Source organism: Aegilops tauschii, chromosome 5 (assembly GCF_002575655.3).
Source record: "Aegilops tauschii subsp. strangulata cultivar AL8/78 chromosome 5, Aet v6.0, whole genome shotgun sequence".
Lineage (NCBI taxonomy): Eukaryota > Viridiplantae > Streptophyta > Magnoliopsida > Poales > Poaceae > Aegilops > Aegilops tauschii.
In genome coordinates this window covers 537822788-537839241 of record NC_053039.3, presented here as the reverse complement: position 1 = coordinate 537839241, position 16454 = coordinate 537822788, and the positions used below count along the sequence as shown (strand labels likewise).

The window sequence follows — 16454 nt, the reverse complement described above, 5'->3', positions numbered from 1 at the left end:
TGGCATGCCCACTTGAATCCTATAGAAATAGCAATGAGTGTTTGATGGCACAGGAAAAATAAAGGAATTGTAAAAAAAGGTTGGAGTGGATGTTAGATTTCCATGAAATGTTGTACAAAAGATTTCATAGAAAAAAATTCCTATGGGATTCAGTCATGTGAATCAAAGGACCAACCCCCCGCAAAAAGAAAAAATCAAAGGACCAACATATGAAAAAAGTTGTAAGGATTTCAATTCTCCAGAAATCCTATAAAATTCCTTTGAATCAAAGGAGCCCTAAGTTTTGAGTCTAGCGCTGAAGCAGTGAGAAATTTGGTGGGAAAAGTTGGCACGAGTAGAAGCAAAGCTATCCCATGTTCTAGAAGATAACCCGGATTCAAAAAAGAAAGGAAAGTTAACTGGAGCAGCGAGTCAAAAAAAGCCGCGTGGGCGGGCCGGGGCCTCCACGTCTCCTCCCATCCCACCGAAACATTGAATCCCCGTCGCCCTCATCGCGGCCCCGATGGGATGAATCGCCGGACGCGGTTTGCGCGCCTTCCGCGAAGCTTCCCCCGACGACACGGCCACGTCCGAGTGCCTGCGTGATCCACCGGACACGGAGACAATTGACAAGATCACAGGAGAGCAGACGACTAGGTCCAGTCGAAGCTACTTCCAGTGGAAGCAATCCAACTTGATCGGCCACCCCACCAACCAACCACATCGCACCCAGCACCGCCAGTCTCCCGCGGCCGATAAAAGCAGCCCCTCCGCCCCGCCCACGGCCTCCATTTTCCTTTCCATCCCGCAACCCACGCAGCTCGACTCGCAGCAGCAGCAGCCGGCGGAGATCGTATCATGGCGATGGAGGGCTACGACCGCGAGTTCTGGCAGTTCGGCGACCAGCTGCGGCTCCAGACGGCCAGCTTCTCCGGCCTCTCCCTCGGCGACTCCATCTGGTCCCCCGCCGACGCCGCCCCCCGCGCCCGCAACGCCGACCTCTTCTCCCCCTCCCCGGCGCCCGACAACAACAACGCCGCCAAGATGAACGGCAACGGCCTCAACGGGCCCGGCCTCATCGGGTCCGGCAAGCTCGCCTTCGGCGCCACCACCACCAGCAAGGCCGACCGCTACAACAACGTCAGCCTCCCCGCCGCCGCCGACGCCAACGCCAAGCCCTACGCCAACGCCAACGGCCTATACGGTGCCAAGCCCAACAACGCCAACAACAACGGCTTCGGGCTCAACAAGATGGCTGCCGGCGGCGGGGGCTACGGCAACTTCAACGGCGGCAACGACGGGGTGAAGAGCTACTTCAACAAGTCCATCGGCAGGCCGGCCAGCAACAACAGCAGCAACAACAACTTCAGCGGCTACGGCGGCAAGAAGGGCGCTGCCGACGGCAAGAAGAAGCACGCCAAGAACGAGCGAGGGGACAACAACCATGGCGCGGCCTCGGAGAAGCGGTTCAAGACGCTGCCGGCGTCCGAGGCGCTGCCCCGGAACGAGCCCATCGGCGGCTACATCTTCGTCTGCAACAACGACACCATGGAGGAGAACCTCAAGAGGCAGCTCTTCGGTATGCAAGATTTTTCTCTTTAATTTTTCTTTTAACTTCTGATTAAATTAGTTATACCTGATCCTCAGGAGAAAATCAAGTCATCTCTTAAACTAATTTAATCAGCTCAGATCTAGTGACGAACGGTTTGGTTGCTTTGATTTGCAGGGTTGCCATCCAGATACAGAGATTCAGTGAGGGCGATCAGGCCGGGGCTGCCCCTCTTCCTCTACAACTACTCCACCCATCAGCTCCACGGCATCTTCGAGGTAAAATTAATCAGAACGATCAAATTAATTTGCTCTCTTGTTTGCAATTTGATGACAAATTAGTTTTGAATTGACTGAATCGCATGCACAGGCTGCGAGCTTTGGCGGAGCGAACATCGACCCGGCGGCGTGGGAGGACAAGAAGTGCAACGGCGAGTCTCGCTTCCCTGCACAGGTTTGTACCTTCACCTTCACTCGCCATGGCAGAGCGCTGCTAAGCTACTTATTAAGTTGATATCAATATAATTCTACGAACACAAGTTAGCTAGAGATATCTACTACTGGCGAGCCAATTGCAAGGCTAGCTTGAACCGGAAGGAGATCAGATCAGATCAGATCAGATCAATGACGAGTAAAAGCAAGCAATCAATTAGTTTATATTTATTCAACGGATGGATGTTGTTGTCTTGTTTAGTTGGAACCTAGTAGATCGTGGGCATAACTTTTTGCTAGTGACTGTCCAACAACCTCACCTCAGATTAGGCTGGCCGGTCAATCCTAGGCCAACCACCTGTTCTTCTAGAACAAGCACACTTGTCAACGCACGCTCGGTCGGTTCTTCTAGAGGGTGACTCAAACAAGATCACTTTTTTTAATGGGCTCAAACATGATTACTTTTTCGCTTTAGGGACCCAAACAAGATCACTAGCTTAAAGTATCTGAAGTTACAATGCACATCTAAGTGACTCAGTTAAACTAGGAAGAAAAAGAAAAAGAAAAAGGAAATGTTTGCACGATTCTTCACGTAAAATCAATGACATATGACTTAGATGTACAATACTTAATGCCTTAAATTAACAACACCGAATCTTCTACTGGTCTTTTGCATCTAAACAAATTTAGGGATGAACAATCCTAACTTGGAGTACTGTACTTAATCTTTCTGTATGTCTTGCTAATTAATTTGCGACGGTCGATCAATTTCTCAGGTGAGGGTGGCTACAAGGAAGATCTGCGGCCCGCTGGAGGAGGACGCCTTCCGCCCGATCCTGCACCACTACGACGGGCCCAAGTTCCGGCTGGAGCTCAGCATCACCGAGGCTCTCTCCCTTCTCGATATATTTGAAGACAAGGACGATTGAGGCTGCCTACTGCTGCATGCTCAATGCTGATCAGGGAGGGACTGTTGAGGAAGGAACAGCGCAATAAGATCGATCGGAGCATATATACATACATACGATTAATATCATTATCAATTAATGCAATGGTGATATATACGTGAGTTTTATGTATTGGGTTTTCCATCTCGCGGGCTATGAATTATGCGCCCCCCGTTGTCGTATCATGCGTGGTGATGGCTGCACAAGATGAGCCCTCGTGAACATTACTAATCTATTGTCACGGCTATGTATGTATGTATGTATGTATAATACTGAGACTTTAAGATGTTTCTCCTGTTGTGTACCTTAGCAGAATAAATCATACTTTTTACTGAATTTGTTGATAGATTGGAAATTTCGAAAACCGAGCAATGCTTGGTGAGCTAGTGTGGTGCATCTGCACCTCGCCCGCCGGGTTCAAGGCGCGTCCAATAGAGCGCGCACAGGGAACCGTGACTGGGCTGGCCTGATGACAGGAGCCGAAGCACATCGCGTAAAAATCCAATATGGAGTGCCCTGGTGAGGAGTCGAGCTCGTGACCTCCCCGTCTGAATATACATGCTGCTAATCACTCGAACAGTTGGTTGGCAAGCAGTCGAACTCACGGCCTCCCACTTGGAACATTTGACGCTAACCACTGGAGCAGTTTGCTGGCGGCGACAGATGGGTAGCACGAGTGTTTAAGAACTTCCTACACGAAGGGATTTGAAACAATTTTTGGATTTTTTCGAACATTTCTTGAAATTTGTGAACATTTTAAAATGGCAAATGTTTTTGAAAATACATTTTGTCTCGAACTTCGTGAAGAACTCCATTCTATCTCTCCAACAAAAAAGTTGGGCTGCGCCCCAGTTGTACACGAAAACTCAGGATAGACGCGCTGCTCTTCTAGCTTTGGTTGGAAATAGAAAAGCAAGTTATAGGGCCCATGCTGCATTCCCTCAAATAGCAGTCTTTTTTTTATTTTTTAATTCCAAAGAGTTTTTTTTAAAAGGTGAACATTTATTATAATTCAATTTTTTAGAAAAACACGAACAATTTTAAAAAGGTGAACAATTTTTGTAATCCTGAACATTTTGAAATCTTTGAACAATTTTGAAAACAAGAACATTTTCGAAACTCCATTCAAAATTTGAATGCATGAACCTTTTTTGAAATCCACAAACAGAATTTTTTAAAATTCTGAATAAAATTCGAGAACTCAAACTTCTTTCAAAATAATCTATGAATACTTTTTAATAAAAACTCATGAACATTTTTTGAAAAATGTGAGAAATTTAGAAAATAAATAAATAAAAAATAAGCCGAAAGAAAAAAGAAAAGAAAACCATAAAACCACAGAAAAGGAACTACATAGAGAAAAAGACGGTTCAGGGAAACCTTCTAGAAGGTTCCCAAGACCGGTTGGCCGCACTCTGTAAAGTGGGTCGGCCCATATCGTGTGGATGAAATCCCTACTCTATGCAAATCGGCAACAATTCGCCGCGGGGAGCAGCGAATAGGAAATTCCTCCCCTCATTGCTCGCTCTTATTCTAATTAATGCCCGTGATGCTAGTGTCTTCTGGGTCGCCCTTTTATAAAGAGAGAAATTTTGGTCCGTGTCATTAGCGAGTTTGGATATTCGAAGGTTGTCCCGGCCCATATTAGTCTCTCTTAGATCGGTTATGGGAATCTTCTAGACGGTTCCCTCTGGTTCTGCTGGGTCGGTTTTCTTCTGGGTTTTTTGTATTGAGTTTTTTTTGGTTTTTCATTTTATTTTATGTTTTTCCTTTTTATTTAATTTTTATTTTCCCTATTAATTAGTACTTTTTAAAATTCATGAACTTTATTCAAATCAATGAAACTTTTCTAAATTTTGAAATGTGTGAACCTTTTTTCAAAATACATGATTTTTTTTCAAATCGATGAAATTTTTCAAAAGTCACAAACATTTTTCAACTCCACAAACTTTTTAAAATTAATGAACATTTTTTAAAGACAGAAACTTTTTCCAAAAATTCTTGAATTTCCTGTTTTTGTATTCAAATTTCATAAAAGTCAACAGTCTATGATTGGCGGTCTGAAGTCAACGGTCAAGTTGTCAGTGGAGCAGGTCAAAGGAGTCAGCGGCTAACAATGAATCCTCTCACGGGAGCGTCCATTCACCCGCTTCCCCGCTCGCGTGGGAGTTGGTTGGTTGGGCCGACCCATGAATCCTCTCACACATACTGGCAACAAATACCAAGGCAATGCAAACCAGGCGAACCGACCAAACAACTCATTGGTCAGGAAACAGCGCGACCAGTGAGCACGTGCAAAATACATGCCACCTGGCCAGACCGCAACGTGCAAAAAGAGGGTGCACGTCCTAAAACACGCCATACTACTAGGGGCCACAATGATAAGAGGTGGTCCCACCCAGAACCACATGAGAAAAACGAGACAAGGGAAACAGACGAAGCAATTCACGAGCCAGGGAAGAGCTCGATCAGAGAGAGCGTTCCGGGCAACTGAAAATGTCCACGCACGAGCGAGGCGAGTAATAGCACCCCGCAGCGAGCAAAATACGCCAGGAGGCCACGAGGGGTATACCTATGATCAAATGTTCTCATTTAGCTCCTAAGTCAGTATACTCATACATAGGTGACCTACTCGCCGACCAATTTCTTGATAGATGTTAGGTTGATTGTGCATGTTCTACTCATTCTTTATTTATTTGCCTCCATATCTTTTTGGCTAAGCATGTTGGATTGCATGATTTCCATTCGAGTTTATCCAAATTGTGGCTTCTTTGATTTGGTTCAGTTGACCAATTGGATGTAAGAATAATGCCTAAGGACCCCTTGTAGCTACCTATCTCGTAACTTATCTCAATTAACAATTCTTGGTGATCACAAAATTTGAGCAAGTTTAATTCTATCCCTCCGAACGAGGAGCATTCAGAGCCTCGAACCTGTTTGGGACTGCCTTTAATTTGAAACCTTTTGTATTTGTATGTTTCTCAGTTTGACCGATGCCAGTTACCTCGGTCACACTAACATAGCCTACAGGAAATTAGGTGAACAATCAAGACTATTATCGTCTAACAACGCTGGGTCATAGAAAAGGTTGGGCATTTCCGGCTACGCACTAATCGTCTAAGAGCAAGTACAACAGAGTATGACATAAGCAGGCTATAAGGACTAAATTATTATATTTGTGATTAGTTGGATGAGAGAGACGAGGGAGAGAAGGAAAGCGGGTTGTACAATAAGAGCCGGCTATAGCACGAGATCCAATACACTTTGTGAGATTGTAAAATGGGCCAGCTATTAATAAAGTAGTACATATCTAAAACTTACTATTATACAAGCCGACTATTAGGTTGACTCTAAATGACATTTATAGCTGATTGTTAGCTGTATTAGAGCAACTCCAATGGGGCGACCCATTTCGTCCGCCGCCGTCCGTTTAGGTCGGTGCGGATGTCGGTGTCAAAACCGGCGGATCTCGGGTAGGGGGTCCCGAACTGTGCGTCTAAGGCGGATGGTAACAGAAGGCGGGGGACACAATGTTTACCCAGGTTCGGGCCCTCTTGATGGAGGTAATACCCTACTTCCTGCTTGATTGATCTTGATGATATGAGTATTACAAGAGTTGATCTACCACGAGATCGTAGAGGCTAAACCCTAGAAGCTAGCCTATGATTATGATTGTTGTTATCCTACGGACTAAACCCTCCGGTTTATATAGACACCGGAGGGGGCTAGGGTTACACAGAGTCGGTTACAAGGGAGGATATCTACATATCCGAACTGGCAAGCTTGCCTTCCACGCAAAGGAGAGTCCCACCCGGACACGGGATGAAGTCTTCAATCTTGTATCTTCATAGTCCAACAGTCCGGCCAAAGGATACAGTCCGGCTGTCCGAGGACCCCCTAATCCGGGACTCCCTCAGTAGCCCCCGAACCAGGCTTCAATGACGATGAGTCCGGCGCGCAGATTGTCTTCGACATTGCAAGGCGGGTTCTCCTCCAAATTCTGAGTACCTGTCGAGTAGTGTCCGGCTTCCCATGAATGTTGCACTCCTTGGCTTCTGCGCCTAATAATGGCTATCCTCCACGTGTCGAGCGAATGCGAGAAGTCGGGGCATTTTTACACTTGCCACCCTAACCATGTAAGTAAATCATCTATTTAAAGAGGCGGGGATCCTCAGATCCAGATCACACCATCCTCCCACAGCGAGTATCCACCGGAGCGCGCCCGGAAAAGTCCATCCCATCATGGCCGGCCATCGCAGCTCCTCCTCTCGCTCCCGTAGTCCTAAGCCAGGCAATTGGAAGAAGTGTTCCGTCCCTCACAGCCAATTAGTAGAGTTACAGACCCAGAGATTCCTCCCTCTAGCGTATATGGTCCCCGTTCGAGCCGGACTCGCCACCTACAATGGCGGGGAGCAAGCGGAGAGCTTTCCCAACCCATCCATGGGGGAGCGGGTATGCCTTGTCCCTTACTTACTAAGGGGGCTCGGATTTCCAATCCATCCATTCCTCTGCGGGCTCCTGGAGTTCTACGGCCTCCAGCTGCATAATTTTACTCCCGCCTCCATATTACACATCGCTGGCTATGTCGCCCTTTGCGAGCTGTTTTTGGGCTGCGAAGCTCATTTCGAGCTATGGAAGAGGCTATTCTGCCTCGTACCCCGTACACAGGAGGGGTCAATATATCAAGTGGGCGGAGCCGAAATATGGCGCATCGCCGGGACTGGATACCTGTCCGGTACTCCGAAGAAGACATCTGAAGACTGGCCTTCGGAGTGGTTTTATATGGAGGACGTCCCCCTTCCGGACCCTATTCGGATGGGCCTTCCTGAGTTCGACAACGCTCCCTTGAAGAAACGCCGCAGCTGGCGCCCTCGGAGCCCCCAGGAGGAAGATAACGAAGAAGTCCTTTACGTGATGGGCCGGATAAAGACACTGGCCAAATCAGGATTGACAATAATCGAGGTTATGTCAATATGTATAATGCGGGGGGTGCAGCCACTTCAATATCGGGGACAGCCCATGTGGCACTTTAATGGAGAAGACGATGCCACCTGCTGCGGCCGTAAAGGTCCGGACTCCGTCGCTGCTCTAGCGAAAATACTATCTGATTCGTATAAAGGAGAGGAAGAGGAGTTAATCCGCATCAAGCCACGGGATGGATTCTCCATGTACAACCCCCCAAACTGGGTGAGCTGCTACCTTTTACTCCAGACCTTCCCGCGTTCTTTATCATAAATATTTACTTTGCTATTTCATAGCAGGAACTGCGAAAAGCTGTGAGGGAGGTCCACAGCCCGCCTCCACAACCAGAGGACCCTGACCGGGCCCTCAACCCCGGACTCGAAGAAGACCCGGACACATTTGTGGAGCTTATTGACAGGACGTTCTATCAATTGAGCTGCGACAACGCCATGGTGGCCATCATAGCCGATTATCCTGGACTACTCCCTGCATCGCATGTAAGTAAAACCGGAGTCCCAACTTCCTAGAAGGATCCCTTTTTCTGCACTTCACCTATCGCACACATATGGTGTCTTACAGGGAAGGCCCTCGGGATGCCATGCCAAACCCACAGTGACTCACCAACAAGGGGCACCGAAGCCGGGTAGGCTTAAAAGGAAGGCGGTCAGGACTGAGACGCCGTCGCAGAGGTATGAAAAAGAACCCCGCTCCGGGGTTGTTGTCTTTTTAAAATATAATAACACCCATGTTTCCTAGTAGGAAAAACGCTCGCCGGACTATATCCGGAGAGGTTGCCGGCCGCGCCTCCACCAGTCGGGCTCCAGAGCCGGACTTAGAGGCGGACGTTAACATGGGGCCAACACCGGATGTTCCTCCTATAGAGGATGCGGATAGGCTGTCCGCTACGAATTCCGAAGTGGAGAGCGCCATGAATCACAGGCGTCGTCGGGCCGTACTCCGCGACGCTTGTTTCTCCCAAGAGGCGTTCGATGCCTTCAACTCAGGAGATGCGTACATCCGAGCTGCTCAAAATGGTCTTTCTAGAGCCATGGACCAGTATGTAAAGGATATACTGGTAAGAAAATCTAATAATTATGTATATCAGTAGCCCCTGAGACTTGAAACAGTTGGCACAACTGATTTAAGGATCATTGTTTTGCATAGGTTCTTACGGAGAACAATACCCGGTTGTCTCAAGAGCTGGAGGAGTGCAAAGCCCAGCTTCAGGCCGCAGTTGCCGCAGTGAAGGAGTCCGAGAAGGCCCCATATGGTAACACTTGTTTCTATGACATGTACCAGGTAGTATGCGGCATGCATGCAAATCTAACAATAGATTCTGCAGATGATCCCGAAATGAATCCGGAGGTCGTGCGAGGGGATGAGCAACATGCTCAACGACAGTTAAAGGCTGGCGAGCGCGTGCTTAAGAAGGTTAGGCAGGAGAAAAACGATCTCCAAGATGCCAATATCCGGCTGAGTGTTGAACTGAAAGATGTCCGGGCCCAGCTCGCTGACTCCGTAACGGAGAATAAGAGGCTTCGACGCGACATTTTTAGTAAGTGCTTAAACGAACTTTTTATTGAGTTCGGCGAAGGAACCAGCTAACAGAGTTATGTCTGTAGGTATGCTGACGGGTCGTCCCGCAGAGGAAATGCCCGGGTCAGCAGGTGATCTTCTACCAGAGCTCTCACAACTGCACGAACAAGTTCGGCAGGTGATGCAGGGCATTGCCCAAGCCTTGTGGCCATCCGCCTCCATGCCAGGAGGCATGAGAGAGCTTGTAGAAAAGCTCAAGGGAGCGCGGCGGCGCTTCCGATTATGGAAGATATAAGCCTGCCGACAAGGTGCAAGGGAAGCCTGGGCCATGGTGAAGACGCGATATACCAAGGCTGACCCGAACCACATGGCCGAGGTCGGACCTGTGGGGTCTGATGGGAAAGAGATCCCTGTCAGTTTGGTGTATGACCAGGTAGAATTAGCCGCAAAGTATTCCCAACAGGATTGTAGGCTAGACAGCCTGTTGGATGGTATAGAAGAAGAATTTAGTCAGTCTAAGTGACTGTGTACTTCAAGTGACATATATTGTCCCTAGCCGGATTGTAAATCATTTGTCATGGCGGACCTTTTCGCTTCGACCTCCGGACCCGACAGTCCGGAGTGTATCCGAATACCCGCTCAGTTATGTAAAAACCGGGGTACGCATGGAAACCAGGTGTAGGGGTCATAAGTGCTTGAACAGACAAGTACCCAACTAGCTATCTTATATTACATGGATAGTAAGAAACATCTTCCAGGGAGAATAGTTCCGTTAAGGGTTCCTTTCCTTGGGTACGCATGCATTAATGTGCATGTCCGAACTGCGAAAAGAGACGCAGGATATAAACGTCTGGGGGCATGTATTACAATAAATAAAGGTAATCTTTTGTTCACCGACCGAATATTCCCTTAAGAACGCTAGCTTTCGGCTTCACCCAGTCTGAGGTACACATCCGGCTGACCCGGCAGTAACAATCGCAGAGGTGCTCCCCTTATGCCCTAGCCGAATTAATGGGAACGTAGGGCATAAACACAAGAGCCAGGCAACCCAGCTTGGCCAAAGCTTAAGTCATATCGATGCATATAATGGCGAAAAAAGGTACATGTGGAATAGTAACTCATGTGTGGGGCATAGAGCCCAGAAAATAGTTATATTAAGCTTCTGTATAAGAAGCCCCTAGGTATAATGAGCGCGGCTAGCGCGTCAAGATTGTGTAGTCACGACACATTTTAACCTTTTAAGGTTTTTGAAGAAAAAAGGGGAAGAAAAAAAGAGAGAAAAAGACAGATAATGGATATATAAAAAATTGACGGAGGTAAGGAGACGAACACGTAGTCCGGCACTAGGCGTAGAACCTTCAGAGTCTGGCTGCGTTCCATGGGTTTGGCTCGAGTCTATTATCCGATGCATCCCGCAGACGGTACGCTCCACCGGTCAGAACTTGGTCAATAACGAAGGGGCCTTCCCATTTGGGCTTGAGCTTGTTCTTTTTCTTCTCCGGTAGGCGTAGAACAAGTTCGCCAACGTTATAAGTTTTGGCCCGCACTCTGCTTTGATACTTCGAGCCTGTTGCTGATAGAATGCGGAACGGGCTTTTGCCACATCACGCTCCTCCTCCAGGGCGTCCAAACTGTCCTGCCGATCAAGCTCGACTTCTTTCTCTTCGTACATGCGCACTCAAGGTGAGTCATGAATTATGTCGCAGGGCAGTACCGCCTCTGCGCCGTACACCATAAAGAATGGTGTGTATCCGGTAGTGCGATTCGGCGTGGTCCGCAGCCCCCATAGTACGGAGTCGAGCTCCTCTACCCAGTGCGTATCGGATTCCTTCAAGGATCGCACTAATTTGGGTTTAATGCCGCTCATGATAAGACCATTTGCTCGCTCGACTTGACCGTTAGTTTGCGGGTGATAGACAGAAGCATAATCGAGCTTAATGCCCATGTTGCTGCACCAAAGTTTTACCTCGTCGGCTGTAAAGTTCGAGCTGTTTATCGGTGATGATGCTGTGGGGAACGCCATAACGATGTACAACCCCAGATATGAAGTCTATCACTGGTCCGGATTCGGCCGTTTTAACTGGTTTGGCTTCTATCCATTTGGTGAATTTGTCCACCATGACCAATAGGTATTTTTTCTTATGGCTTCCCCCTTTAAGGGGTCCGACCATATCAAGCCCCCAGACCGCAAAGGGCCAAGTGATGGGGATTGTTTGGAGAGTGGTAGGTGGCATATGGCTTTGGTTTGCGAAAAGCTGGCAACCGACGCAACGTTGAACGAGGTCCTGTGCGTCTGCTTGGGCTGTCGGCCAGTAAAAACCTGTACGGAAGGCCTTGCTTACAAGGGCCCGAGCTGCGGCGTGGTGGCCGCCAAGTCCAGCATGGATTTCTGCCAAAAGTTGCCGTCCTTCCTCTTCGGAGATGCACCTTTGAAGGACTCCGGTAGCGCTTTTCTTATAAAGCTCACCCTCGTGGACCTTGTAGGCTTTAGACCGTCGCACAATGCAACGTGCCTCGTTTGGGTCCTCAGGTAGTTCCTGCCTAGTTAGGTAAGCCAAGAAGGGTTCTGTCCACGAGGCAATGACGGCCATAATCACGTGGGCTGAAGCTGTTATTTCGGTGGCTGAGCCTCCGATTACGTCAGAGTGTTCGGGATCTGGCGTTGTGGTCGGGTCCGGACTATTATTTCCGGTCTCTCCTTCCCATACCACAGATGGCTTAAACAGCCTTTCCAAGAAGATATTAGGTGGGATAGGGTCGCACTTAGCGCCGATGCGGGCGAGGATATTCGCCGCCTGATTGTTTTCCCGGACCACATGGTGGAATTCAAGCCCCTCGAACCGAGCTGACATTTTGAGGGCGGCATTGCGATAAGCCGCCATTTTTGGGTCCTTGGCGTCAAAGTCTCCATTTATTTGAGATATTGCGAGGTTCGAATCGCCCCGCACCTCTAGGCGTTGAATGCCCATGGAGACTGCCATCCGAAGACCATGCAACAGGGCCTCATATTCTGCTGCATTGTTGGAGTCTGTGTATAATATTTGGAGTACGTATTGGACCGTATCAATTGTGGGGGATGTCAGGACGACGCCTGCCCCCAGACCAGCCAGCATCTTGGAGCCGTCAAAGTACATGATCCAATTAGAGTACGCGCCGTACTCTTTAGGGAGTTCGGCTTCCGTCCATTCGGCAACGAAATCAGCCAGTACTTGTGACTTAATGGCTCGCCGTGGTTTGTATGTTATGTCGAACGGGAGGAGCTCAATAGCCCATTTAGCAATCTGGCCCGTGGCATCGCGGTTATTTATTATGTCATTGAGTGGTACCTCCGAGGCCATCGTAATTGAACACTCTTGAAAGTAGTGCCGTAATTTCCGGGATGCCATGAAGACCGCGTATGCTATCTTTTGATAATGTGGGTACCGTGATTTGCATGGAGTGAGGACAGTGGATACATAGTATACCGGCTTTTGAAGCGGGAGCTTATGTCCTTCCGTCTCTCGTTCGACGACGAGTACTGCGCTTACAACTTGGTGCGTTGCCGCTATATATAACAACATTGGTTCGCCGACATTTGGCGCGGCCAAGATTGGGTTGGTGGCCAGGATGGCTTTTATTTCTTCCAATCCGGCCGTGGCCGCATCCGTCCACTCGAAGTGTTCGGTGCGCCGAAGAAGGAGATAAAGGGGTAGTGCCTTTTCTCCTAATCGGGAGATAAAGCGGCTTAAGGCAGCCACGCATCCAGTTAATTTCTGGATTTGCTTGAGGTCTATTGGGATGGCCAACTGTGACAGAGCTCGGATTTTAGCCGGATTTGCTTCAATTCCTCTACTGGAGATGATGAAGCCCAGGAGCTTTCCGGCGGGCACGCCGAAAACGCATTTGTCCGGATTGAGCTTGATGTCGTATGTTCGGAGATTGTCGAACGTGAGCGTCAAGTCGTTTATTAAGGATTCAACGTGTCTGGTTTTGATGACCACGTCGTCTACGTATGCCTCCACTGTTTTGCCAATTTGTGTTTCCAGGCATGTCTAAATCATGCGTTGATAGGTTGCACCGGCGTTTTTGAGTCCGAAAGGCATGTTGTTGAAACAGAAGGGGCCGTATGGAGTGATAAATGCCGTTGCGGCTTGGTCGGACTCCGCCATCTTAATTTGATGGTATCCGGAGTATGCGTCGAGGAAACACAATGAGTCGTGTCCTGCGGTAGCGTCGATAATTTGATCGATGCGAGGGAGGGGGAAGGGATCCTTGGGGCAAGCCTTGTTAAGGTCCTTGAAGTCGACACATAGGCGCCAGGATTTGTCCTTCTTTGGTACCATCACCAGGTTTGCTAGCCAGTCCGGATGTTTTATTTCTCTAATGAATCCGGCCTCCAGTAACTTGGCTAGCTCCTCTCCCATGGCTTGTCGCTTAGGCTCAGAGAAGCGCCGAAGAGTTTGCTTGACCGGCTTGAATCCCTTTAGAATGTTAAGGCTATGCTCGGCCAGCCTGCGTGGGATTCCTGGCATGTCTGAAGGATGCCAGGCGAAGATGTCCCAATTCTCGCGCAAGAACTCCCATAGTGCGGCGTCTACTCTGGGGTTTAATTGTGCCCCGATGGATGCTGTTTTTGTAGGGTCCGTTGGGTGGATTTGGAATTTGACTATTTCATCCGCTGGTTTAAAAGAGGTGGATTTGGATCTTTTGTCGAGTATCACATCGTCCCTGTCCACTGTGGAGCGCAGCGCCGTCAGTTCTTCGGCCGCGAGGGCTTCGGATAACGCCTCGAGGGCTAGTGCGGCGGTTTTATTTTCGGCGCGGAGTGCTATGTCCGGATCACTAGCTAGAGTGATGATTCCATTGGGCCCGGGCATTTTGAGCTTCATGTACCCGTAATGGGGTATAGCTTGGAAGATCGTGAATGCCTCCCGCCCTAAAAGGGCGTGGTATCCGCTACTGAATGGGGCCACTTGGAATGTGATTTCTTCGGACCTATAATTCTCCGGCGTGCCGAATACCACGTCTAGTGTGATTTTTCCCGCGCAGCGTGCCTCCCGACTAGGGATGATTCCTCTGAAGGTCGTGCTGCTTTGCTCAATGTGGCTCCTGTTTATTTCCATTTTGCTAAGAGTTTCTTCGTAGATGAGGTTTAATCCGCTGCCGCCGTCCATGAGCACTTTAGTAAGCCGGAAGCCGTCCACAATTGGACTAAGGACCAAGGCGGCTGGTGCTCGGGCTGTTCGGAATTTAGGTTCGTCACTGGCATTGAAGGTTATAGCCGTGTCGCTCCATGGATTTACTGCTGCCACATGGCAGACTTCGGCAAGGCTGCGGAGTGCTCGCTTACGCCTATTATTTGAGGCGAAGGTCTCAAAGACTGTCAATACTGTATTGTTATTTTCCACCGGACGGTGCTCTGTTGCATTGTTGATGAGGATATCCTCACCGCTCTTGGCCACCTGCCGGAGTACCCAACATGCTCTAAGGCTGTGTGTTGGCATGGTATCAGCTGTACTGTGAATTTTGCATGGCCCATTGAGCCATCCCTCCAATACGGTTCCACGCCCTGTAGTGGGCTTTTGTTTCTTTGTAATTGGATCGGGTGACTTACGAGAGTACACCCTTTTAGTTCGGACGGGGGGTTTAGTGAGAGCCGGAGGATCCCAGATTTTTGTTTGGGTTTTCCAGGCGCTTTCCATCGCACAGTACTTCTGTACTATGGCCGCCAAGTCAGCGAAGTGTGCTATGTCACGGCGACTTATGGCATTGAGGATTCCCTTGTCCGTGCAATTATTGCAAAAGAATGAAATTGCGTCTTCCTCGCGACAGTCCTTGACCTTGTTCATTACAAGGAGGAATCTGGCCCAATAGTGATCTACTGTCTCTTGGGGCTCTTGTCTAATGTGGGAAAGATCGCTTATATCTGGGTGGGTGGGTGGATTTAAGTCCGAACCCTGACCCGATCTGAGACCCAGGGGCGGAGGAGTTTCCGATCTTGGAAGTTCGGGCTCCGGGATGTTGCCCAATAGGTTTGGCCCGCTGTCTGATTCCAGGTTCAAAGCTTGGGCCATGTCCTCCCGGAGATGGGTATCCGGCTCGGAGAGCTCGGGAATCCGGACATAGTTTGTCCTCAAGATAGAGGAAGAATTGCTACGTTGCTCCTCCACCACCGCTATCTGATGGGTGACCGGCGGAGAGTTAATCTCCCTTTGGTCGGGTTTAAGCCCGATCCGATCATAGTTCGTGGCGACTGCCAAGGCGGCAATGCGATCCAAGAGCTCGTTCAAGGAAGAGAGCTCCATTGGATCCATCTGCTCGGCGAATTCCAAGCCAACGCGGAGGCTGTTTTCGATGACCTGAGAAGTCATCGTTGGCGCAACGGCCGAGCGGGCGGTCATGACGAAGCCGCCTAGTCGGAGAGTTTGGCCTACAGCCAGGGCTCCCCCAGAGGTGATGTTGTCCTTGACAATGAGACGAGCCATCAAGCCTTATGATGACGACACAGTGGAACTCTCAATGAAAGCACCAATGTCGGTGTCAAAACCGGCGGATCTCAGGTAGGGGGTCCCGAACTGTGCGTCTAAGGCGGATGGTAACAGGAGGCGGGGGACACAATGTTTACCCAGGTTCGGGCCCTCTCGATGGAGGTAATACCCTACTTCCTGCTTGATTGATCTTGATGATACGAGTATTACAAGAGTTGATCTACCACGAGATCGTAGAGGCTAAATCCTAGAAGCTAGCCTATGATTATGATTGTTGTTGCCCTACGGACTAAACCCTCCGGTTTATATAGACACCGGAGGGGGCTAGGGTTACACAGAGTCGGTTACAAGGGAGGAGATCTACATATCCGAACTGCCAAGCTTGCCTTCCACGCAAAGGAGAGTCCCACCCGGACACGGGACGAAGTCTTCAATCTTGTATCTTCATAGTCCAATAGTCCGGCCAAAGGATATAGTCCGGTTGTCCGAGGACCCCCTAATCCGGGACTCCCTCAGCGGACACAAAAGGCGGCCCAACGCACCGACCCAAAGATGCGCGTCCGCTTGGCGTCCGCATGGCGAC

General features: G+C 49.2%; 1 protein-coding gene across 1 annotated transcript; it reads left to right on the top strand.

Annotated features, from left to right (window-relative positions):
• The first annotated feature begins 569 nt into the window (after positions 1–569).
• LOC109738411 (DCD domain-containing protein NRP-B) lies at positions 570–3242 on the top strand. The gene is made up of 4 exons (XM_020297514.4): positions 570–1558; positions 1706–1806; positions 1898–1981; positions 2736–3242. Exons 1-4 carry the CDS (start codon positions 838–840, stop codon positions 2886–2888), a joined length of 1059 nt encoding a protein of 352 aa, XP_020153103.1. The 5' UTR covers positions 570–837; the 3' UTR covers positions 2889–3242.
• The last annotated feature ends 13212 nt before the right edge of the window (positions 3243–16454 follow it).